Raw genomic sequence first — 26,687 nt, 5'->3', positions numbered from 1 at the left:
GGTGGTAATCCATGTTCAATTTAAATGGACATATCCAATCCGATCCAACCTACCAAACAGTCTTGAGGTACCCGATACCGTCTTTAGCCAGGCCCAAACATATAGCCAGGCCCATTGGACCATGTTTGTATGAATTGTTGTAGATCGAAGCCCACATGTGGCCCAACCATGCTACTAACGAGTTTTTCTTCCTTGCCAACCTATATGCCCACTCCGCATCCAATCATAAATCAAGGTAAGTGTGTGTTGCACACAGAATTTGAGAAATGGATAGCGATTCCCTTTTCACTTTGTGAACACCTCCTGCTAATCTTGATCGTTGATTTTATTTTAATTCTTCAATTTAATGGCTATGAAACAAGAGAAATGTGCATGAGGTGAGAAATGATGGGTTTAAAACGCTACCCTTAACAAATGAGGAATCAAAGAATTGAAGGAAGAGCCCATGAAAGCCGAACTAAAGAAGGAATAGCCCGACAAATAAAAACGGTGGGCAGGACTCCGAGAAGGAAGAGCCCATTTATTTGGAGTACATTTTTTCTCATCACCTTTTTAATTATCGTTAAATTATTATAAATTTTAAATTTTGTGCAGTAGATATATTAAATTAAACTCATTTAACGGTAATCAATAAGATAATAAGTATCACCATTACTTTTCATTTATTGTTTACTTATTTATTTCTCTTATTTATGGTACCATTTTGTATTTTTAGCTTTCAATTTTTTACTCGAGATACAAGAAAATTACATGGAAGACAACAAAGTTCACTCACAACAAAGTTATTCACAAGAATGGTTCATTTTCACATCAACTGACTGTTGAACTCACAATAAAATCAAACGTGAGATTTGCTTCAATCAAATACCACTCGATGAAAGTTAGTTTTTTTCCTTTATACAAGCGATAATGGAAAAAAAAATAAAAGAAATTAAATCAAGGGGGCTTAAATCAAACTCCAAACTTCTAATGCAACAGTAAATACTTTTAATCTTAGCTACTGTTAACTACATTGGAGAAGTAACAGAGATGAACAATTATAAAATCAAGAAATGAAGTTTTACAAAGAGAAGAGAAATGTGAGAAAGAAATGAATGAAGCTTTTGTATTAAACTCAATGACTAACTTTACTATCTGTTTACAATAGCTATATATAGCTGACTAGAGGACTAACTAACTCTTTCAACTATTACATCATCCAATCATTTACAATTGTTTTGATGAGCTGGCAGAGATGAGTTGGCAGTGATATGTTCAACATCCCCCTCAATCTCAACTGGGTTTCCTAGTTCGAGATTGAATGAGTGCTTTGGCAAATGCAGAACTATGAAGTTCTTCTTGTCTATGTACTCTTAGCCCTGCTCCCATCATCAATTAATCCTCTGTTCTTGGTGTTTAAAGGTGTCTTCATGCATCTGCATTATCTTTTTGATGGTACCCATGTTGTGCTTGTCAACCATTATGTTTTGATGAACTATAGCCTTTTGATACTTCCACTTCAGCCCAATTTTCTGAAAATAGTCCAGTCATCCACCCGATGCATAGTTAAGCTGCTGATACAAAAGATTTGCAGAGTGATTCTGCCACTGCACCAAAACTTATGTCTAGTTGTATTTCTTGTCTTCACCACGTGTCTATCCAAAACAACAGTTATCACTTCTTGGATAATACCCTCTGCTTGATCTTCATAGCTGCAATAATATGGAAAAGCTAGAACATGTCCAGCATGAAAAGCACAACAATCATATCATATCTTCTCCCTTCTCATTTTCGTGTCCTGATTCACCAACCCATAGCTTTCCTTTAAACAAAGAGCATAATGACCACTATATCTTCTCTGTAGTTTCTGGGAACACTAAACCTTACTACCTCTAATTGGAGCTTCACACAAGAATAGCCATCCATAAAGGAGTCGTAGCACACCCTCATGCCGATATAACAACTTCTTACGGGATTACCCTTCGTGGGATTTACCATTAACAATCTCATTCAACATTGGCTTTGGCCTTTAACATTTACAAAGACTAAAAATTAACAAACTATAGTGTGGCATCGGCCTTAACTATAGTAACACGGGATCGTCCTTTGTGGATTTTACCAAAAAAAAAACTACTCTTAACAGTGGTATCGACCTTCACAATTTCAACAACAGAAAATCAACATCTATGTAGGATTACACTTCGTGGGATTTACCTACTCACATCACGGAATTACCTTTCGTGGGTTTTACTGTTTATAACTTCTTCAAACGTCATCGTATAACCAGACTTACTGTAGATTCATGCTAACCATTGAGTTGGTTAGACTCGACATTATAGGCTGTGTTAAGGAATATACTGCACAACTCCTCAGTTAACACCTGAACACTTGCTCCAGTAACCTTTGCTGAATCTAATAAACAGGCATTGCTGCTTGCTTCTCTGCTTCGCCTCGGCACACTGTCCTGCCTAAAATGCATTGAAATGGGACTACCAGTTTCAGGAGAGTTTCCTTGCCCATTTCTTACAACATCACTCCACTCATAAAGACCGGAAACAATGGCAAGTTGCTGAGAATTGAAACTAGCACCTTGCAACCCATATATGTGGAGATAAGAATTTTCTGAACAAGAAATTACATTTCTCATTTTGGTACAAACCATAAACTTGGCTATGCCAGAATGCAAGAATGCACACCCACACATTCTCATGCATCGTCGTCTTCTTCCCAAAGTCTCAACCTTTCACAAGAATTAGTACCCCAACAAACCCCCCTGATTAGGCACATGACTTTGCGGGGTCAACTGTTGCAATGGAGACTTAGTCCTAACACATCAATCTACCCAAATCAAAAACTCATCAAAACATTCACAAGAAAGATGAACAAAAATCAAATATCCGTTCATCAGCAACTTGGCAACATTCATCAAAAGATTCACAAACACTCACCAAATCAATCTTCAAGACATCAATATTATGGGACTAAGATTCACAAACACTCATCAACATAACTCGGCAAATTAACCCGGCCAGAATCGATCTCCAAGAAATTGTGCATCGAATCAAATATCCCAAATATCACAAACAATGATCTTGAAGTAATGAGCAATCTTGAGTCCAAATATCCCAAATATCACACTAATATCCTAGGAAAGATTCACAAGAAAAATGAACAAAATAGTGAACATTTTCTTATTGAAACATTTAGTCAAACAGATTATGTGCATTGTGAAAACTAGAAATTAAGAACCTGTCAGTCTTGATCCAAATAACGCTGAGGAAGAAAACCAATCAATCTATCGACCAGCAACAACCATGGCTTCCCACCAAAGAATTCAGACAATGATTTGAGCAGACCACCAAGAAGAAAGAACCAAATCTCCAGATCTCCAATCTCCTCGCGACATTTAGTTTCATTCAGGCATTTTCACAAACACCAAGCAGAACCCCAAATTCGATATTGTAGAATGTAGTTGGCAAAAGAAAATTAACCCAACAATCGTCGAAAAATCAACCTAAGAACAATCACCGAAGCACCGAAAAAGTAATGGAAATTTCTGAAGACAATCTAAAGAGAAAATAAAACTAAAAAAACAATGAAATCTAATGAAAAACAGAACCACCAGAATCCATAGCACGAGCCTGGTGGCTCTGATACCATGTTAACTACATTGGAGAAGTAGCAGAGATGAACAATTATAAAATCAAGAAATGAAGTTTTACAGAGAGAAGAGAAATGTGAGAAAGAAATGAATGATGCTTTTGTATTAAACTCAATGAACTAACTTTACTATCTGTTTACAATAGCTATATATAGTTGACTAGAGGACTAACTAACTCTTTCAACTATTACATCATCCAATCCTTTACAACTGTTTTGATGAGCTGGCAGAGATGAATTGGCAGTGATATATTCAACAGCTACAAACCTTTTAGGGGGCGTTTGTTTGCCCTCACTAGGTTGGACTGGACTGGACTGGACTAGCTATTAGTCCAATACTGTGTTTGTTCCATGCTGGGACTAACATTAATGAGACTAAAGGGGACTAGCATGGACAAAACCCTTCACTAAGAGGTCTTAGCGAGACCCCCCAATAACCATGGGACTAGCTAAGACTATCATCTCTTTCTCATCCTCGTCATGCTCAACGACCACTCCCGACAAACTCCTCGTCATCTCCGGTCACCTAGATCAATCATTAATTTTTCGACTCTCTTTCAGATCCATTTTACAACCAACTTTCATATAAAATATACCAAATTGAAGCTGGGAGTGACAAGATTACGATTTTCCCTGAATCGAGGCCAAAATGTGGTTAAATGTGCCCGGAAAATGGCCTGGAAGTCTCAGCCTGTTTGGGCTTCTTCAAATCCATGACAGATTCGAGCATTCAAAGCTAAGATCTCGGTCTAGGGATGGTGATGAATTTTTTGGCGGTGCTAACTTCATCCAATTTAACAAGGGTTGGCCGGAAAACACATCGGGAAACCTGCAACTCGTTGGGAAAATTGGAGCCGTGAGGTTCCATTCGAACAACGCATAGCTAGAGAGGGAGGGAGGACAGAGAAATAGAGACTGGAATCAATAAGGAGTTTGACCAGGAATGAGAAAGAGACATGAATTGAGAGGTCTAAGAGGAAAAAAAGAGGGAGAGGGTGAGACGATGAGAGAAGAGGAAAAGAGTGGGACGGAAATGGTAGGAAAAGATGAAGAAAAAGATAAGATCATAATAAAATATTAATAATTTATATATTAAATAATATAATATTAGAATTTGTTATTATCCAGCTTCTTTGTCCAATACTGCACCAAACGCTTCACTAAGTTAGTCCAGTTTAGTCTAGTCTAAGCCAGTCCAGCTTAGTCCTTGAAGCTAATCCAGTCCGAGATAGTCCGGCGCAACAAACGCCCCTTAGGGATCAAAAGTAGATAAGTGGAGGAATTTAATTAAATCCCATCTCATATATTTGTGAAAATATTTGGAGCCTTACTAAGTTGTCCGATCGTGGACCTCATCTCACGTTCCACGTAAGTAGCCATGCAAAGTAGGGGGGCCGCTGCTCAACCTGGTCTACAATTTTCAAACTTACATGATGGATTAGAAAGCAAAAGATTCGTACATGATGGATTAGAAAGCAAAAGATTCGTACTATCAATGTCACCTAATCAAAACTCGCAGATGAAAATACCGAAATGATAGCCCACAAAGAATGAGTGAAGTAGCATCCATGGCTCTTAATGTTTGCAATAATTTTCCATTTAAATTTGTGACCACAAATGGCCTTCGAATTATATATGATTACGACTACCGAATCTAGCTACCTATTGTGCCCTCTTAAATAGGTTTGACAATTTCTTGTACTATTTGTTAATTCGACACGAAACAACACCAAAATAACAGGTTTCAGATCAACCTGTTAACGAGTTGGGTAATTATCGAGTTAAGAACTCGAAAAGATATCATTTGCCAAATTTACATATTAGGTATAATAATTTCTTGCTTGACCTGTTAAATTGACACGAAACGACACGACCCATTAACGAACCAGGTCGTTATTGAGTCACCCGATAAGATATTGTTTGCTAGATCTAGATATTAGGCATAGTAATTTCTTGCATGACCCATTAACCCGACACGAAACGATACGACTCGTTGACGAATCAGGTTGTTATCAGTCACATATTAAGAATCCGTTATGATAACGAATTTGACACAACATAACGCGTTAAAATAATAGGTAGAAATGAACACGACAAACACGACCTGCTAGGCCTCTCCTTAAGGAAATTCCTTGATGTAAGCAGTAGATTAGATTGAACCTAATACTTCCCTCTCATTGTAATAGATGCCTTTACCAACATGTATGCAAACATTAAGTTCATGACTTGAGCTCGTGATTCTGGTGAATAAGAATATTATTTTTTTTAATTGAGGTCACTCATGATTTATGCATTTAAGATCATGTGTTTAATTAATATTATTATTTTTAATTGAGGTCATCTGAGGTCATGATTTATGCATTTGAGGTCACTAATGTGTGTTTGATTATTATTTCTCCTCATATCATACGTGTATAATTAATTGACAAATGTTTCGGACAAGAGCGGTTAATAGAAATAACACCGTCACTACAAAATCCTTCCAATATACATGCAAGCAACATACAACCTCACACATTGATAAAAATAAATAAATAAATAAATAAATAAATAAATAAATAAAGACATACAGTCTCACACTGGGCTCTGATTTTGAGTCAATACAGCATAAGGAATATCGTACAACAAATTTGCTGATAATATATAATATTATTTGCACTCCTACAACTTGAGTGACAGAGTGTTATCCGTCCTCTTTTGTCTCTTTTGTAAAAAATATAAATAACATGCACAGAGAGAGGTAAGCAATTTTCACTCACATTTACTATGTATAGACTTAATTATTGTGTTTTTTTTTCCTTCCAATTGATCATCCTCTCTTTTATTTAATCTTAAAGTTAAAAGAATATTTTTTTATTTAAAAGGACTAGGTGGTGGTTTCGTCATTGCAATCATCATTTTGGTGACCGGAAAAATTGACAGAGTCATTTCAATATCCTCTTGGCCACCATCATGTGATTCACTAGCGCCAGAAAATTGAACCCAGTACATGCTGTATGGAATACAGGCTTGAAATTCGTTCTCAACGACTGATCACCCTGTAGTGATCGTTAAGCGTAAGGAATAGTTGGAAGGACTCGAGAAGAAAAAGAAATAACAGTCTAACAAATGTACATGTTTTGTCACATCACAGTTTCAACTCCGCCATAGCATGACATTATCCACTTTGGGCTTACCATTCCCTCACGGATTTGTTTCTAAGAACTCAGACGAGAACTTCCCAGTGGGTCACCCATCCTAGGAAAGCTCTCGTCTGAACTCACTTAACTTCGAAGTTCCGATGGAATCCGAAGCCAGTGAGTTCCCAAAAAGCTTCGTGCTATAGGGAGTGAAGCATGTACATATAAGGCACATCACCCTCTCCGTTAGTCGACGTGGGATCTTACATGTTTAAACAACCCCGCAAGTGGCCCTTTACCACAATGGTGGAAAAGCGTTGAGCTCTTGCATGACGGCGTGGGTACAAACCCCGTCAATGGCTAATCTGACATCTAATCTAACAAAATTTATTGAGTAATGCTATTCGTACCATGTTTTGGTATCACATTTTCATACCATCTTAGGTGGCATTTGATGTGGACAACCACATCATTTGAATTAATCGGATTTTTAAATTTAGTTCATTATTTAATGAACTAATAATTAAGAAAAACTAATTAATCAAATGATGATTGTGATATACGAGGAGTCTTCTTTCTTCCTTTCTTGGGTTTTGCAAATTTTTCAAATGATATGGCTGTCCACATCAGATGCCGCTTAAGGTGGTACGAAAATGTGAGACCAAAACATAATATGAATAGTATTACTCAATACCAAATCACGTAATTGATAGTTGAATTCTTTTTTAAAATCTTAAAAAAAAAAAGTTCAACCATCAATTACCAAATCACGTAATTTACAAAATATAGTAAAAAAAATGATCTCCTTTTAACATTTTTCTTCTTCTTTTCATCTTTTTGCCTGCCAATAAAAGTAGTCATTGAGTAATAATGAGATTACTTGGTCCAACGTCTAGCCACCCCAACCAACAATTTTTCTTCGGTGAATTTTTTTGGCTTTCATGCCAATGTTACTGTTGCTAATTAAAACAAATAAGAAAAAAGTGTGAAACCGGTCATCAAGTTAAAAATGCATGTGGATCATTACTTACCAATATTTTCATCCGAAAAATTCAACTCAATCATCAGTTAATCCTCAAAAATAGGATTATTTTCCACATTTAAATGAACAATACTCCAATCAAATCTCAATATGATGGAGCCATGTAACCGTAGACAACAAGTGGGTACATAGATGAATATATAGTTACACATCTGTTTCTTCTACTATTAATTCATACTATATTCTCTAAGTTAACTTTACTATTGATGAGCGTTAACACACCCCCATCAAAGGTTGATTTCCCAGTTTTGATCGTTAACATAACTGCTTGGCCCTTTTGGTCCAATACGGCGACGGATTTACTTCTCCTCTGCTTCATCAGCGAAGAGGATGACATATTCGAGCGATTCCATAAGGGTGTTTTCGTCTTTCTGACGAATCGCCCATTTTGATCTGCCTTTTTCAAAAAAGCCGACTTTCCAACCCTCTAGCGATTCTCCCAACCCAGAAAGATTTATAAATTTTCTGATATTATGCTCTATATGTAACCTGGTCAACCGATGAACCTGGGCAGCGGGATGTTATCGGACGATAAAAAAGAAATGGTATTTGTGCCGAAATGCACCCAAAAAATCACCCAAACCTAATCACAATCGAGTAAAAAAACTCAATGATGTGTGTTACTGTAACTTATACGGGATCCCTGGAAAATGCCAACATATGATAGCCTTCTATATATTCCAGAAATATTTATATTCTATGCTGACGATGTTCTCTATATTTATCTGAATATATGTTTTTTCCGATAACATTATTTATTTAAATATATGACAAAGGGTGAAGATTATTATTATTATTATTATTATTATTATTTTTCCCCTTGAATTATTTATCTTTGTTTTTTGAAGCGATAAAATTTTATATTGTATTCTGCCGTTGCTGCGTGCGCTCTTGAAAATTAGGGTGATGACACAGCTGTCATGCATGCTGCATGCAAGTGCACGTACGATCACCACTAAGGCCTTTGTTGTGGTCCGCTAACCATTTGGCCGTTTTAATTGCTGTATCCGGGTAAGCATCTTCTAGGGTTACGATTTTTTTTTTTTAAATTTTTTCTTGGGTTTGGTATTGAAGAAGATAGGATATAAATCATTTTTATTCTTCTGGGCAATAACGTTATCATGACATTTTTTTTTATTCAATAGAAAAAAAATGTTACTTTTATCTGTATTACATTTATACCATTTCTAATCCAAATGAGACCCACATATGTTGATTGCTCTACCTTTATTATAGAGGTGGTATGAATGTGGTAATAATAGCATTACTCAGAGAAAAAATGAATTACCTTCTTTTTTTTAATACTAAAAACTAGTGTTTTACGACTAGGGATGGTACAGGGTGCCCATAGATATTCCAACATCACAATCATCACCATTACCATCACAAACACCACCATTCACCATCATAATTAACACATATTTACACTTTAACGGGCTTCCATTTAGCTAAATGGGTACTCGTTCGTTGTCTCTTATTTACTACTAATCTTGCTTGCATGTGTAACGATAGGGAGACCATATCTTAAAACCACATCGGTGTACCATTTCATATGGTAGGTGATGCACACAACCAACCCCCATTCAAATGGATTCATTAATTGATATGTCGTATACATCACTTGTCACGTCAAATAGTACACCTATGTGGTACAAAAATGTAATCTCCTAACACTTTTTCTTTTTGCATATGATTTTAGACCTAATTAGCTAGCACACAATGTAAATGATTTAACGTTTGTGTATATGTAACACAGATTTATCATGATATTTAAATACCAGCATAATTTATTCCACAAAAGAATATAACATCTCTTACAAAAAGAAATCTCCATTAAAATTATATTACATAGTGTTCTTCTCCAAGTAAATATTAAAATGAGGCCTATTAATTATTTAATTTTTCTTCCCTCATGCTCATTAGACAATAGACACCTAACTAATGCGATGTTGAGTTTGACAAGGTGGCGTTTGAGATTTGAAGCATTGGCGGCATTCTAAATCGACGGCCAGGATGCGTCGCCGCCCATATTGTGAAATCCCGCACATGTACTTCGACATCGACTATTTGACTGGAGGTACAATAGAAGGGCCCACAAACCCTCTGAGAGTCTGAGGTCCTTAATTTTACCATCCACCTCCGACACGCGCTGCCGAACTGCGAGTGTTGAGATCCAAAAGTGAACTGACAATTAAAATGATTTGCCAGCGGAGAGGGGGACCCACATGCTGCGTCAGATCGTCATCTTTGTAGCAGCCTTTTACAGTAAGTAGTACGACTCGTGAATTTTTCAGTGCTGTCGTTTTGGGTATTTGTCGTCGTGGAGAGAGTACTTTTCACCCCACTCCTCTTTGTGAGAATCTCATGAATCACTCTATGATGTTCGTTCTTCTGTTATACTGTAATTATAAATTATTTTATTTAGAATTGAACATAAGCAGTATTTGACGAAAATTGATCATACAATGTACGATGAACGAGCACAATAAAATAATCCCGAAGTTCCTCATCAAGAGAATCTAATGAAAATCCTCATCCAATTGGTAATTAGAAATTGTAGCGTCAAATTAAGGGAGAGTGCAGAAGGTGGGTAATTTTTATTTTTATTTTTAAATATTTTTGTAAATTTAAGTAGCAACCATCCACGTAACTATTTTAACTTGATAAATAACTTCGCTAGTCTCTTTGGAGCACTATTTTTCGTTAATTTTTTTTTTTGGAGCATCTTCAATCATACTCTAATCCAACCATATTCTCTAATTTAAAATAGAGGTTTTATTCAAGTATCAGTACAAGAGTAGTTGCAAATGCTAGGAACTCCTTTTTAATTTCCCATGAGCTCCTAACGGTTTGGTATCCTAGAAGCAAGTTAGCGAGTGTAATTCTAGGGGGGGATAATGCTAGTGTCCTCCATGGAGAGCTTACTTATCTCACACTTACGATTAATGAACCTTTATCGTCTGAACATCATAATCGGAGCCGTTCATCCTCTTTATTATCATTTAAAGAATGTATCTACAAAAAATCATTCAATTTGGAGAGAATTTAGTCATCTATACGTGTCAAACTAATCAATGATTGCGGTAACAAGTAATATCTTCACGATGACACGTTCATTTGTTTTTATGCATATAAAAGGTTAAAAGATTTCCAAATTGAATAATTTTTTGCATATATGATGTTTAGATGATGATAAAAAAAAAAAATTGAACGGTTCTGATTATGATGTTTAAACAATAAAAATTCGTTAGTCGTAAGTGAAGGAACAACCGAACAAGTAAGTCCACCCGTAAAAGAACACAAGCATTATCCTTTAGGAAGTTCATTGAAGATCTCTAAGCAAACAGAGGTCAGCTAGGTCCCACAAAAGATAAAAATTTAAAAAGTGAGTTGGTGCCACGTACGTACCCATGAGTGCAAGCATTTTTAGAGTACAGAAAATCTAAAGTTTAGTTGGACCACACAAAAAAGGAAAATGGAGATCTAAACTGAAAACTCTAAGAACATGCGATCCTCTAATTAAGAAAAGGGCCATATACAAAATGATTTATCCAAAGAAAAATTGTAAACCAAATCCCATACCAAATTAATGACCATTTTGGTAAAACTATATATTGAGACATACATAATTAGGTGCTTATCGCCTCTGGTTAATTAGGTGTTTATTCTCTAAAAGAAATCATGGTTAAGTACTTATCATCATCGTTCTTTTTTATATTACCATAGAAATATTTCTTACCATGCTTACACTGGATTCAAGTTTGTGTCCATTTATTTTGATTAACATGCGTGTTTTTTTTTATGTAATATATTATTGGGTTTATGATGAACTTGTAAACATTTCAAGTATAGGCAACTGACCAATTTGAAGTTGTTGGAAACATTATGGGTCAATGCTTGCTTAATTATGGATAAATTAGTTTAATGAGGCTACTTGTATTAAAAAGAAGAAGAAGGTGGAAACAGATAAATAGTGAATTAAGGAGCTTTAGAATAAGAGAAGGGTGTGTAGCAAACCACAATTGCCGCTTAGATTAACAAGAATGAAAATCGAATCAGCTACACTCTATGGTTTATCATATTCCTAATTTTGATATTATTTAATTTTTGTAGTTGGAATAGGCCTCTCGGTTATGTTTTCAATCTTAAAATAATATAAAAAAGGTAATGTTAGGGAAACGATCTATTTAAACCATGTTTTGTCACTGTATGACGTGATTGTTAATAATTATATTATCACCTAAGTGTTAATTTAACGTACTTATTTTTTTAATGATGACACATCATATAATTTATAAATTTAATCTAAAATATTAATCTATCTTACATTATTCTTATAAAAATACCATTTTGTCTTATCAATACAGGAGACAAAGGAAGTTCACACTAATAAGACAGCTGAGAGGTTTTTTTTTTTTTTTTTTTCCTTTCCTTCAATTGAATTCTTTAAAAAAAATTTAATATAAAACATATAGTTGTCAGAGTGCTTTTACTAACTTAATTTATTAAATTAGTGCTAATTCAGCCATTGCCCAACTCTTAAACTAAGATATCCAAGGGCATGTGATTATGTCACTAGGTTCACAGGGATACAATATCAGAAATTACCATTTGCCTAACGAAATTTTATCTGACAAAATTGCAATTTGTATGGCAAATAAACATTATCCAACATATTACTTATGTTCACCAGGCAACATCAATCAACATTTTGGTTTCTTCAGAGGGTTTTGCCTGACGAATAGAATTCGACAGGCAAAGCTTTAGTTGGCAACCTTTACCTGACGAACCATCTAGGATTCATCGCACAAAGGTGTGCTTTAAGGTTTAGGGTTTATATTTCGTCGGGCAAAAGTGAGAGACATGGTTGGCATATTTCATTCATTCGATGATTTTCGCAGTCTGCAAAATTAATATCAACAATTCAACCGTCAAACTTGTTTGTATGTATCCCAAGATCGTATATGCCAAAAATGAAAAAAAGAAAAAGAAAAAAAAGGGGATTAGGTAACAAGATGAAATTCTCGATGGTTGGAAACGAAAAATCCTGATTATAGGGTTGTTTAAGCTCCGATTTTGATGATTTTTTACTACACTTCTTGACCCTTGAAGAATACAGTGAAACTCAATCATCAATTTAAAATATTTACGCTAGTGGATACCATAAAATCTTACGTTATACTTAATGGAAGTATAGAATAAACTCTTAAGTGTTTGTTGAATCTATTGTTTTGGTTGGATATGCATTCTATGAAATTAGTTTCAATGATCCAACTGTCAAACTTGTTTCTATATACTTCGAGATTGTAAATGCCAAAAATCACAAAAAACAAACGTTTGGAGATTAGGTAATGCGACAAAATCCTTCGATGGATACAAACATATCATGACGATTTAATGTGTATAAACCTTTGATTTTGATGATTTTTTGAAGGACGGTAATTGAGAATAAATATTTTTTTGATGTTTGCTCGACGATTTCATGTGGCAAACTAACATAGATTCATCGGGTACCATTGCTACGTTTGTGGGGCAAACCTGAAAAATTTGCAAAAAATAAAATTTGCCCCCTAGATTGCTCGATGAAATATTCCAAAATTTTGTCAGGCAAACTTTATTTTCCACCAATTTTTTCGTCAAATTAAATTATTTTAGATGCCTTTACTCGACAAAATTTTAGGATTTTAAACATGTGTCCCATTTTTTCAAACCTTTACTCGATGAACCTTTTCATCAGGCAAAGGTCTAATATGTTATAATCCGAGAGCCCTTCTTCTTCCTCCTCAAGTCGCTCAACGGTAGAAAATATCACTCTTTCTCTCTCCTTGCTCTCTCTCTCTCTCTCTATCCTCTCTCTTGGTGTTACTAGACTAAATGATTGTGTGCAAATGAACGAGAGAAGTGAGAGTTACACATCATGTTTCTTGTCCTACATACACCTCTTTATAATTGGTTATTCAGATCGAATAAATCAAACATAAACAACAGTTAAGATTAACCAAGAATGTATGAGAAAAGAAAAATAGTACCATAATTATCATTTTTCATTAAAAAAAAGTTAAAAGTAGCATTGAGTTTTAATGTGGCATGGAGAATCCAAAAGTCACATAGAAATAAAATCAATGTTTTAACAGCCTATCAAATTACGTGCATAATGACATTGAAGAACACCAACGTTTGAGAAAGAGAAACGCCAATGAAACTCTTTTAAAGTAAGACTTTTCATAAATTTTATGTAACTTTATGTTTTTGACATAATCTTTTATAATATTAGCACGTAAATTATCACTAAAACTATAAAATAACATAAAATCTATGAAAAATTTCATTTTGAGACAGTGTCCTTAGTATGGAAAACTGACGTGGTGTTTTGCGGAATTACAATTTCAATTTCACAACGAGGGTATTTTTTGAGGCTTCAAATTTGGGAGAAGTCATTTCAAGAAGGTGACTTTATAGGCCACACAGTAAATTGACGCGCCAACTGTTCGCGCGTGATATGCAGTTTCATGTTTCAAGAGGGCCATGGATTTTGACTGTAATAGCTTAGCTTAACTGCTTAAGCAGCTTGATAGCTTCACTGGTTGCACACAATTCTTGAACACGTTCGTGCACAAAAGCTTTCTCTCCATCTCATTTTCCACCCTCTAATTTTCTCTCTCCTATTCTGCATTGGTTGTTTTGATTCGGATTTTTTTGGTGCCTGGTGTGCCCAAACACCGACCTCCTATCTCTCTCATCTCATCTCATCTCATCTCTCTCTCTCTCTCTCCTTTTCAATAAAGCATTATTCGATTTCGTCTTGCCCTCTCTTTACAACACCCCATTTCTGCAAATTGCATTTATCTCTGTTTTCCCATTTTTCTTGCACAGCTTTTCCATCTGACAATCTCAACTTTCTGGTTTTTTTGCTCTGCATCTCTCTAAAAAAAGAAGGCAATTGCAAATGAAGGTCTGGAATCTGAAATCCTCCCCACTTTTAAATTTTCTGAATATTCATTCTTTTTGCTGTCAAGATTTCCCATTTGGTATTGATTCTTCAAACTGCCTTTTTGGGTTCTTTTTTCTTCTCAATTTTTTCCCCTTTGTTTTTTAAAGGAAGGCATGATTGTTGATGGGTTTTGGTTAAAATCTTATCAGTTTTAGTAGTATAAAGCAGTTTCGAGGATTAATTAATCAGATGGGTCCTAATTAATCACACAAGTCTCTATCTTGAAAGGGACACAAAATTCTGCTTTTGGTTATTGCAGTTTTGGAGTTTCCATGAAAGAATTGTTTAGATTTGGAAGAATTTTGTGTGATTCTGATCAGATCTCTTGGTGTTTGTGGTTTTGTTGCTGCAGAAGTTTGTACTGAAGTTGGATTTGCCTGATGGCAAAGCCAAGCAGAAGGCTCTCAAGACAGTCTCTACTCTTTCAGGTGCAAAATATCATTATTTTACTAGATTTAATCAAACTTCTTAATTTGGACCAAATTGATGATGTTAATTACTAATTGACAGAAATATACTTCAATCCTTACCTAAATTCTGTCATCTGTAATTGTTTGGAACTTTGGATGGAAAGTAGTGGTTGGAAGATTTCTCCACTATAGTTTCCTAAAGAAGCAAGAGATGGGATTGGAAAATTATATATAAAAAATCAAATCTTTTTTGTTATTGTTCATATCTGATTGTTCACATATGACAACTTAACTGGTTAAAAAAACAAACAGAAATATGAGGAAAGAAAGAGAAAGAGAGAAATTTCTTCACCTAGGCTCTTTATAGGAATAAATTTCGGCAACTAGCTAGCGGTAGAGTTTGCAGACGTCTGCACTCTAATTTGTGATTCAGTTTCAAGGGGTTGAAATGTACTAGAAATCTTACAAGTAATGTATGTAATGAATCGGGTTAATGTTTGTCTTTTGTTTTTTTCAATATGAAGGGTTTGAAATGTGTTCTAAAAGTCTACAAGTAATGAAAGTAGAGCACGTCAAGGATAAATTCAAGCATCGATGATGAAGAACTTGCCGTTTGTTGTCGGAGTTGGTTGTCCATGTTGCCTTCGGAGTTGTGTATAAGAGAAAAATGTTAGTAATGAATGGGTTAATGTTTTAAAACAATCTGTGCATGGTTTCTGCAGGGTTTAGAGTTGCTAGTTTGCTCTATCAGCAAGTTGATCATCTGTCTTGCATTAGTCAAAACTTTAAGTACCACAAAATGTAGGGGTCATATGGATCAATTGTTCTTGAGATAGTAGATATTTAAACAGAGTTGAATAATTGAAAATTCTCAATTAATTGTTTTGATCTTGCAATTTGTAGGCATTGATTCCATTGCCATGGACATGAAAGATAAGAAATTGACAGTGATCGGAAGCGTGGACCCGGTGACTGTGGTGAGCAAGTTGCGCAAGTATTGGCAAACAGATATAATCTCAGTAGGACCAGCAGTAGAGCCTAAGAAAGAGGAACCAAAGAAGGAAGAGCCCAAGAAAGACGAACCAAAGAAAGAAGAAGAGGCGAAGAAGGAGGAGCCCAAGAAAGAAGAAGAAGCCAAGAAGGAGGAGCCGAAGAAAGAAGAAGAAAAGAAGGAAGAAGAGAAGAAGAAAGAGCTAGACCCCGTCTTGGCGTACAAAGCGTACAACCCCCACATGACCACATACTACTATGTGCACAGCATGGAAGAGAATCCGAATTCATGCGTTATTTTCTAGGCAAGCAAGCTTCTTGAATCCTCGAACGAGGGACTCAAAATCTTCCCAATGCGAATATGAGGCCAAAACCCCAAGAAAGTAGGAGCTGCATTTGTATATATAAGATGCTCTTTGCCTCATTGAAATGTTGCAAAACATTACTATTGTGTGTAGAGCAAATAAATGTATTTAAGTTTTGTTGTCACCACATAATTGTACTCTCTAGTCTTATTATGGTCTGTAATGCCTCTCTTGGGAGCTTGAGCTCGCCAATTTGGTAATTTTTTTTGTTTTTTTGTTTTGTTTTTTTTTTTTTTTTTTACTGTGGGTAAAGAAAATGGAAAATTTCATTTTCTTTGGTTTTGTAGTTAATATTTGTAGGGCACAGCTGTATTAAATAAAGCAAAGGTGACTCTCATTTTCTTCAGTTTGCATGGTGGGTCATGTGAATGTACTCCTTTCAGGTGTTTCTTTGTATTTGTCTGTGAGGTTATATGTCTACATGCTTTATTAAATGAAACTGAAGGCTCATGGAGCCATGGTCCTCCTCCTCCTCCTCACCATTGTACCTGTCATTGATGTGTCTTTATATTATATATAAGCTGCTGCTTCTGCATTAATTTGCAAGGGTCATACATGGTCCCATGGATTAACTGGTCAAGTTAGTAATCATTTTTCCTTTTTCTTTTACTTGGTGATCTCTATTGGTGTGGGTGTATGGTGTAAGTTAATTAGTAAATGAAGTTTTCTCTGCTTGAAGAATCATGGTTGTTTTCTAGATCATTTTCAAGCTGTTCCAGCCTTTTAAAGTTGGTGTATCCAAAACTCAGTTTCGTGTCGGATTTATGAAATGCATGAGAAATTTTTAGAGTGACAGTCATGATGTTTGTTGGAAGACTATAAATAAATTCAAAAGGACATGTGTAATTTTTATGTGGAAGCTTCAATCTCAATACGCTCCTACAAACACGAACAACTGCTCTGACCCTCCGTGCACTTCTAGAACCTCGCAGGTCGTTGGGTTGGCTACTTATGTCGAGTTGCCCCTTGGTTTTCGCCTCCCAAGATCTAGAGCCGAAAGTGAAAGTTCTAAAGACCTAACTAGAATATTTGAAATGTGAAAAAGCTTGTGTTTCTTATTTTTCCTCTTCCCTGAAGCCTCCTTATATAGTGGTTGGGGAGAGTGTACAAAGACTGAAAAGCCCATGAAAATTCCAAGTATATTCTAATAGGAATATTTCTTGATTTTCATCTAATTATCACACAGATAATTAGGAGGTTAATATCCTCATGTGGGTGGAATATCCTTTGATATTTATCTATCCCGTAAGATAAATCATACATTTCCCACTCACCCACATAGGGTGTGGCATAGTCTTAATCAACACACTTAGTTCACATCTGTTCTAGTCTATCTCCTCATACAGGAAATGGGATGCGCGACCTCATGAGAAAGAATGTACATAACCAGGACCATTACCATTAAGCTATCACTAAACTAACAACAGTGCATCACTCGGAAGTTCATCGTTTTATGCCCCAGACTGTTCGTCACACACCAGACTTGGCATTCTTTATCCCTTGTTATGAAATAAAAAACAATGTCATGTCTCACAAGTATCATGCATCCATGTCTTATGTTTGATAACAAATATCAAAAGACTCCGCACAACTAATGAATCACATGACATGGTGTTTTCTTCAAATTGTCTTCCATAAGCTCTCATGTCAGTCTAATTTGATTTAATTGCTTGCTAGACACGCCTCTTAGGATAGTAGCTGACTTGACCGTCTTAGATAAACGTGCTAAAGTATCGATCATTAAACTTCATCTTTCTAACATAGACTTTAGTTCAAAGGGCATAATGGTACGATTCCTTGTGGTTCACAAAGTGATTGAAGCAGGGATCAATTCATCACTCCCACTATCAGTCGGTTATAGCACATACAATATGATTTGTATGCTATGGTGTATCCTCATTTCAATGAGTGTGTCACATGTCCATTGGACATACTATACGGATCTTAGTTTAGTCGCTACACAAGTGCCTAACCTGAGTCTTCTAGCCTAGTTGCCTTCTCGGCGACCACCTAGATACTCATATCTGGCTTTACAAGCTTCAGCATGAAACAAATCTCATGTTTGACTTCTGTTAAGTCTCATCTCAGACATTTCTAAGGCGACGTTTACCTTGTGCATATTGGTACGTTCAACATACACGTGTCTGGTCTCGTAGTCCATTACATTGAGGACACAAATGTCTCATCCTACTCGCTATCTGAGCGGTAGGGCGAATCGTTCGTGTGAAAAATTGATTCTAGCTTGGTGACACTCGTAAAGATGTGTAAACAATCATTTCAAAAATAAATATGAAATGAAAAACTTCAATGCCTTTTTATTCAATAATAATGTCAAATACAAAGAAAAACACATCAAACCCTACATAAACCTATGTTCTTTACGTAAGTTAGAAATAAGTTTCTAATTATGGGTTTAGTCATGGGATCAGCGAGCATATTGCTAGTCGAGATATGTTTCAACACTACTTCACCCTTGGTAACCTTGTTCTTAAAGAAATGATATCGTGCATCTATGTGCTTAGATTTGCCATGATATTTAGAATCTTTGGTGTATGCTAAGTCCGAAGTACTGTCCCAATAAACAAGTACAACTTTTTGAGCATAAGCTGTAATTCCTATTTGTTGTAGAAACCTCCTAAGCCAAACAACTTCTTAAACAACTGATCCAAGTGCAACGTATTCTAACTCCAATAGAGCAATACAAGTTTGCTTCTTGCTACACCAAGAAACGATTCCACCTCCAAGGATAAAAGCATAACCTGAGGTGGATTTGCGTTCATCTCTATTGCTTGCCCAGTCTGCATCACTAGATTACTTCAGATCCCCTCATTGGTAACATACGGCTAAATCTTTTGTTCCTTGCATGTATCTCATAATCCTCTTGATAATCCTCTTGACGGCTTGCTAGTGAGCTTGTCCATGATTACTTTGATAGCGGCTTACCATGCCCACGACATGGCAAATGTTCGGACGCGTGCAAAGCATCGCGTACATCAAACTTCCTACTGCAGAGGCATATGGGACGTTTGTTATTTGTTCTTTCTCTTTCTTAGTCTTTGGATACTAGTCTAAGGACAATATCTCGCCTCTTTCCATAGGAGTGTCTATGAGTTTGGAGTTCTCCATCTTAAATCGTTTAAGTACCTTCTTAATGTAAGTTTCTTGAAACAAACTTAAAAGTTTCCTTGAGCGATCTCTCATGATCTTAACTCTAAGCAGAAAATGTGCTTCACCCATATCTATCATCTCAAAATAGGATGACAACCACGCTTTCGTGGTTTCCATGGAGGTTTTGTCATTTCCCGCTATTAGGATGTTGTCAACATACAGAGAAAGTATAAGAATACTTTTCCTAGATTTCTTAAAATACACACAGTGGTCTTCCTCAATCATCTCAAAGCCAAATGAAGTGATTGAATTATGGAGTCTAATGTTCCATTGTCTAGATGCTTGCTTGAGGCCATATATGGAACGTTTTAGGCGGTAAACTTTGCGCTATTGTCCCTTGGCCACAAAGCCTAAAGGTTGATCCATGTATAACTCCTTGTCTAGTTCTCCATTGAGAAATGCTGTCTTAACATCCATTTGGTAAAGTTCCAAATCTAGTTGAGCAACAATAGCTAAAATGAGGCGAATAAAGGCAAATCTCACCACAGGGGAGAATGTCTCTTCATAGTCTACACCCAATTGCTGAGTGTATCCTTTCGCCATAAGGCGTGCCTTATATTTGTCAATTGAACCATCCGCCTTGCGTTTGATTTTTAAAACCCACTTGTTTCCAATGGTTTTATGACCAGGCGGAAGGTCAACTAACTCCTAAACAATATTTTTGTCCATGAAGCTCATCTCTTCCTCCATTGCAGTTATCCAATTTTCTTTGGCCGTTGAAGACAATGTTTCTTTGTAAGAAGAAGGTTCGTCTTCCTCTGAAGTTTTGCAAATGTAGGCCTCCCTATCAACCTCAAAATGACATTTGGGAATGTGGCCTCTCTTGCTTCTTCGAACTGTGTGACCTTGAATTTCAGAGGGTACGCTCCCATCATTGGGCATATTCTCTTGAGTGTTTATGGATACATTATTCCCACTAGGTTGTGTACTCTTACTCGGATCAAGTCCTCCTACATCATATTTAGCAACCATCAGATTGAAAATTAATTCCCCTTATTTGTTTGAAGATGTTACAAGTTCTTCATCTTTCTTCAACTCATGGAGATCAAGGTTTTTGACAGTATCACCAAGTTTTGGGAAGTCATTCTCTATGAATTCCACATCACGTGAATCAATCTCGGTTCTCCCTCTATCTGGATGTTCACCATACATCACATAACCCTTTGAGTTTTCACAATATCTTATAAAGATATGTTTATTTGCTCTAGTACCCAACTTTCCAAACTTATGTGATTGATTATGAATAAATCCGGCACAACCCCAAGGACGCAAATTACCCAGATTGGGTTTTACATTATTCCAAAGTTCGTATAGGGTTGAGGGAACCGTCTTTGAAGGCACACAGTTAAGTATATACGTCGCAGTCAATAATGCATCACCCCATAAAGATATGGGGAGATTTGTCTGTGCCATCATAGACCTGGCCATTTCTAATAAAGTTCTGTCTCTTTTTAGCAACACCATTTTGTTGTGGCATGTAAGGAATAGAAAGTTGTCTGCGTATTCCCTTACATTCACAAAAAACCTTGAATTGGTCAAACAAATACTTGTGTCCACGATCAGTGCGAAGAACTTTTACAGTCTTCTTTTTTTTATTTTCAACCTCAGCTATGAAGCATTTGAAACAATCTAAAGCTTCATAACGATGAGCGATCAAGTACACATAACCATATCGTGTGTAATTGTCAATCAAAGTCAGAAAATAAGAGGCGCCATGACGGGCTTTCACACTCATTGGCCCACAGATGTCAGAGTGGATTAACTTTAATAGTTGAGTAGCTCAAATAGCCTTTCAAAAGGCTTTTTAATTTCTTTGCTAGCTAAACAAGCCTCACATACAGGTAGATTGACATTAGTGAATGGCCTTAACAAGCCTTCTCTAACTAACATTGTCATTCTATCTTGCCCTATACGCCCTAGTCTAGTATGCCATGTTTCAGAATTAACATGTTTAATAACAGTTACTAAAAAAAAGTAGAAGAACAAGAATTAATCAAATCCAAGCAAACAAAATCGTTTGTTATTGAACCATATCCAATTTAGGGTTGGAGATTACCTTTCTATTCGGCTTAATGCAATTACAAGCGAAGTGTCCCTTCTTTTTACAGTTAAAGCACATTGACTTGGATTCGTCTTTCTTGCCACGTTTACCTTTGTGGGCCTTGATCTTATTAGAATTTGGAGCAAGCTTTGCATCATTCTTCTCACTAGTACAAAAATCTCAGACTTGGCCTTACCTTTTTCTTTGAACTGGCTACCCTTTTTGGACCTACCTTGAGTCAAAAAGGCAGTACTCTAGGTTGCCACTCGGTGCTCACCTTCCATCTCAACATGATGCGAGATGTCATGAAAGTTTTTAATCTGATCATTGTGTGTCATGATCCTTTTAAGGGCATCCCACGAGTTTGGGAGGGACCTAATGATAGCTTGGACTTGCTGTTCATAGGTGAGGATACTCCCAACAGCTTTCAAATCTGGTATCATGCTGGACATCTTCTTAAGATGTTCAGATACAGAGTGCTTAGGATCCATCCTATAAACCTTAAACTTCAACACTAGAATTCTCAGCCTAGTAGTTGAGGTTCCACCAAAAGAAAATTTTAGCTAGTCCCACATCTCCTTGGCCAGTCGAGTACCCTTCATACTCACCAATAAGATCATCAAACATGCTGCTTAACATAGTAAAGTGCGCACTTCGATCTTTCTTGAACAAAGATTCATAAGACCTTACTCTAGTCGTATGCTGAGCTGCAGTGGTTCCAAGAGCTCTTGTTTATAGCTCTTGTTCATTGAGAATATATTGGATCTTCTTATGCCAAATATCATAGTTGGTTCCAACCAGCTTTTCTCCTTTGGTTAAATCAGCAACAACATTTTTTGCAACCATTTCTTTCTACAAGGGTGAAATATTTTTGACATTATTAATTACACATCTTACATTTATTTATTTCAAAAACTCATTAGAAAATATTTCACTTTTTCTCCTAGGTTGAAATTGAAAAATCCGCTAAGTTGCTCGTAATTACCATTCAATTCTAAGAGTCAACATCATATTTTCTAATTATTTTTTTAAATAAATCTAATTTAACATTATTATGTTTTAATCTTATCCATTTTTCATGCAACATCCAATTGAGTGCACAACGATTAGGGTTTTTAGACAATGGGCTCGACATATGGGCCTCCGTAAGTGCGACCAGGTCAAATCCTGGAGGGGTGGCAACACAAAGCTTTTAAAAACTGAACCTCTTTGACACCCAAAGTGTGTCCTTAAAGATTTTTCCTAGACACCACATCAAATAAGAGGTGACCATTAGTGATCCCCAGTCTAATTTCATTATTATTTTTAATTAATTAGGTAATCGTTTTAAATATTCTCCTAAAGAATATTCCCTTCTAATTTAAAATGCTCAATCAACATGGGCAAATTTGATTGACATTATCTCTTTTTTATTTTTCTAAAATCTTGGCACGTATTGGATATTTTTTTCAAGGTTAATTAAGAACGTTTCCTTATTTTAGTCAATTAAAAGCGTCTCTAACACCAAACCTAAATATACACTTACGTAGGTCAATGAACCACAATGATTCACTCACCAGTTGTGTTCCAAAAACAAGGCCTACACGCCGCCACGCGCTGCCCAAAGCGGCGGTGCAAAATTAATTTAATATTGCGCGAACCCACTTACCATGGGTGGCGCGTGGCACACACGCGCCACCTTTGGACGGTCCGATGCCGTTCTTTTGACCTCCGTTGGATTGAACTCCCTGAGATGAATCCAATGTTGTAGCTAACATCCACGAAAGCTTAGCGATGTACTCGTACTTGCTTAGGCCGAAAGTGGGAGAGATGAGCCACTGTTCATCATCTTCTTCCAAAAAATATGGAATTTCCAGATTTTTCACTCTCACGAGGCTTGTTTACAGAGGCCATAACTTAGCGAATATGCATCTGTTTTATTTGTATTTTATGTCATTAGAAAGATCAGATTACCATCTACAACTAAGTCTTCTTGAAGAAATCCAAAAACAACTCTAACCTCATGAAAAAAAAGGTCGCAAAAACCTTGGAAACATTCATTTTTCATGCTATTACGAAAGTAGGGTTTCAATTATCCCTCTATTAAAATAAGCATGGCAAAAACGAAAATTTTAAAGACAAGCATTCATGGCATATTTATATATATATATATATATATATATGTATATGTATAAATATCTCATGCTTTCAAGGTTTTCATACAGGGCATATTCATATATATCTCATGCTTTCATGTGAGGAGTGTGTGAGTGGCTTTGACACAATTGTTGGAAGACTATAAAAAGGACGTGTGTACCTCTTATGTGGAAGCTTGAATCTCAACATGCTCCTACAAACACGAACAACTGCTCTGACCTTCCGTGCATGACTAGAACCCCGCATGTCATCGGGTTGGCTACGATATGTCGAGCTGCCACTTGATTTTCGCCTCCCAAGACCTAGAGCCGAAAGTGATTGCTCTAAAGACCTAACTAGAATATTTGAACTGTGGAAATTCTTGTGTTTCTTATTTTTTTCTCCCTTCCCCAAAGCCTCCTTATACAGTGGTTGGGAAGAGTGTACAAAGATTGAAAAGCCCATGAAAATCCCATATGAATATCTCTTGATTTTCATCTAATTATCACATAGATAATTAGGAGGCTAAGATCCTCAAGTGGGTGAAATATCCTTTGATATTTATTTATCCTATAAGATAAATCCTACAATGTTATTATAGAATCATATTTTATAATGTTAGTAGATGATATGGATGACCAATACTACATGCATTAGGGCATTAGGGGTTTAGGACTTTGAGTTAGGGTTTAGGGCTATAACACGATTGCATGGTAACACTTCGTAACAGTGAGACGATTTAATTTGCCTCAATTTTATACAAGGTAAATCAACAAAACTTCCAAGTGTAGTACTTAATAAGCATTTGAGAATGTTTAATTAATTTTATCATTGTTTATTGACAATTAAGAATAAAGAACAATCCTTTGTTTCTGAAATCCACATGAAGAGCCTAATTTTTAATTTTCAATTACTAATAATATACTAATTATTAGTTAATGAGAGGCATGCGATGCTAAGTATAATTTTATTCCTTGTGCCTGTTCTTACCCTGTAAAGTGGCAACAGAATATTTACAATGCATGAACGTACAAATATTCTTCTGACAAATTAATAATTCTTAAGTTTGAATGATGAAATTAAAAAAAATGCACAGGAGATTGATACTGAACATTCAACAACATGGTGTGTGTTGAAGGCAATCGTAGATTGAATTACCACATTTAAAAGCAAAAGTATTTGTTGCAGTGGATCTGGTCTGTTCAACTCTTCTGTCAACCATTTCCTGTGGGTGGTTTCAGAGCTGATGGCTTCAAACCAAATAAATAAATAAAGAGTAGGGTCTCCAGGTTCAATGAAATGACTCATTTTTTAATCAAAATTTTACCGGCTTTCTTTGGTCGAGAAGATTTTACCCCTTGAGTAAAATATTATATACTTGAAATCAAAGTAATTTCTAGATATATGCATGGCATATTGTCTATCCAAGTCATAGCTTGGCCTACTTAAAAACGACGTAAAATAATTAACAATACATGGTTAATACTTTCATGAGTGGTTAGATCTTACTAAATAAATTCAACGGTACTTAATCGTGATTATTATGTTGTTTTCTTTGAAAAGAAAACTTTTCGAGGAGACGTTCTTGTTACGTGACAGGAATTGAATGATAGGCAGTACCATTAAGTAAAAGTTTATTATCTGTTACAAATCTTGACTATAAATAAATAAAAGCCTATCACACATTACAACTAATATTCTTTGGTCCCTTGGTCGACCTAGTATTGGAAAAGCATATATGAATGTATGTATCATGACTTGATCTAGATATAGAATGGCCAGTAAAGAAAAGAAAACTTAATCTAGAATGGCGGTGACGGAGAAAACTATCCTAGCTAACATAGAAAGGCTAAAAGGAAATGAAAGCTAACAATGTTGGGTATTTACTGAATCAAGCATTAGAACAAAGAATAGATCGCATCAACCTCTATGTATATACGTATATATATGTATTGGAAGATCTGATAAAAAAAATGCTAAGTTTGGGTATTAGGAAGTATCTGGAAGGTTTTGGAGCTTAAAATATCTAGCGCATGGAGTAATTCAAACCTAAAACAGCTTCCCAAATATTATAGTTAGGTCGAAAACTAAATTTGTGCACTACATATGTTTTCTTCACAACCATGCATGTGTTTTTTAATGAAAAAAAAAAAATTTAATTGATGAGAGTAACTTATATGAAATGAGTTCACAACCATAGTGACGGACAGTCCATAAAAAAAATTTCTCCTAACCTAATGGTGACACATTCGTTCAAGCAAACTTTACGTTATCTAATAAAAAGATATCGATATATTATGCCAACCGTTGTCAAATTGTCAACCATCATACCCATGTCGTACAATAATTATTGCTTCAAAACTTTGATACATATCTCATCTTTGTAATGGACTGTCGTTATAGAATTTACGTACAAACAATAACCACATATAGGTACGTTCTATATTGGCTGAAAAGGACCAGAGACTAGCCTTATTAGTGACTTGTGTATTCTACATAAAATTTGTTTACAACTATCAAGCAATGAAATATATACAAGAATAATGTTGGTGGAAACAAAATGTTGATCGTCATGATTCTATACTGCATGGCAGCTGGTTACGCTCGACAATTTGTACACCATTAGCTAGAATATGACATGCCTTTTTCCCCACTAACATCTCTTAAAATTTAAGAGACGTGTGATGACACTTCAAAGCTTCTGTAATGCTATTGCCTTCGATTTCCACCCTAAATTTACATCAAAACTGACTGTATAGCCATTTCAACATTCTATCCTTGATCTTGTAAGATTATGTGTTTGACCT

At 35.8% G+C, this 26,687-nt stretch overlaps 1 protein-coding gene across 1 annotated transcript; it reads left to right on the top strand.

Moving 5' to 3' along the window:
- Positions 1-14,348: 14,348 nt before the first annotated feature.
- LOC137720426 (heavy metal-associated isoprenylated plant protein 39) lies at positions 14,349-16,902 on the top strand. The gene is made up of 3 exons (XM_068459494.2): positions 14,349-14,752; positions 15,144-15,219; positions 16,105-16,902. The coding sequence occupies exons 1-3, from the start codon at positions 14,747-14,749 to the stop codon at positions 16,494-16,496; spliced, it is 474 nt and encodes a 157-aa protein (XP_068315595.2). The 5' UTR covers positions 14,349-14,746; the 3' UTR covers positions 16,497-16,902.
- The last annotated feature ends 9,785 nt before the right edge of the window (positions 16,903-26,687 follow it).

This window comes from Pyrus communis, chromosome 1, assembly GCF_041283825.1.
Source record: "Pyrus communis isolate YQ-2024b chromosome 1, ASM4128382v1, whole genome shotgun sequence".
Classification (NCBI taxonomy): domain Eukaryota; kingdom Viridiplantae; phylum Streptophyta; class Magnoliopsida; order Rosales; family Rosaceae; genus Pyrus; species Pyrus communis.
Note: the sequence above shows the minus strand (reverse complement) of the source record. Positions and strands in the feature narration are given on the sequence as shown.

Bases quoted from the DNA above. Each gene is read 5' to 3' on its own strand.
- LOC137720426 (XM_068459494.2), top strand. The intron at 15,220-16,104 runs GTGCAAAATATC...TGCAATTTGTAG, and splicing joins GACAGTCTCTACTCTTTCAG to GCATTGATTCCATTGCCATG.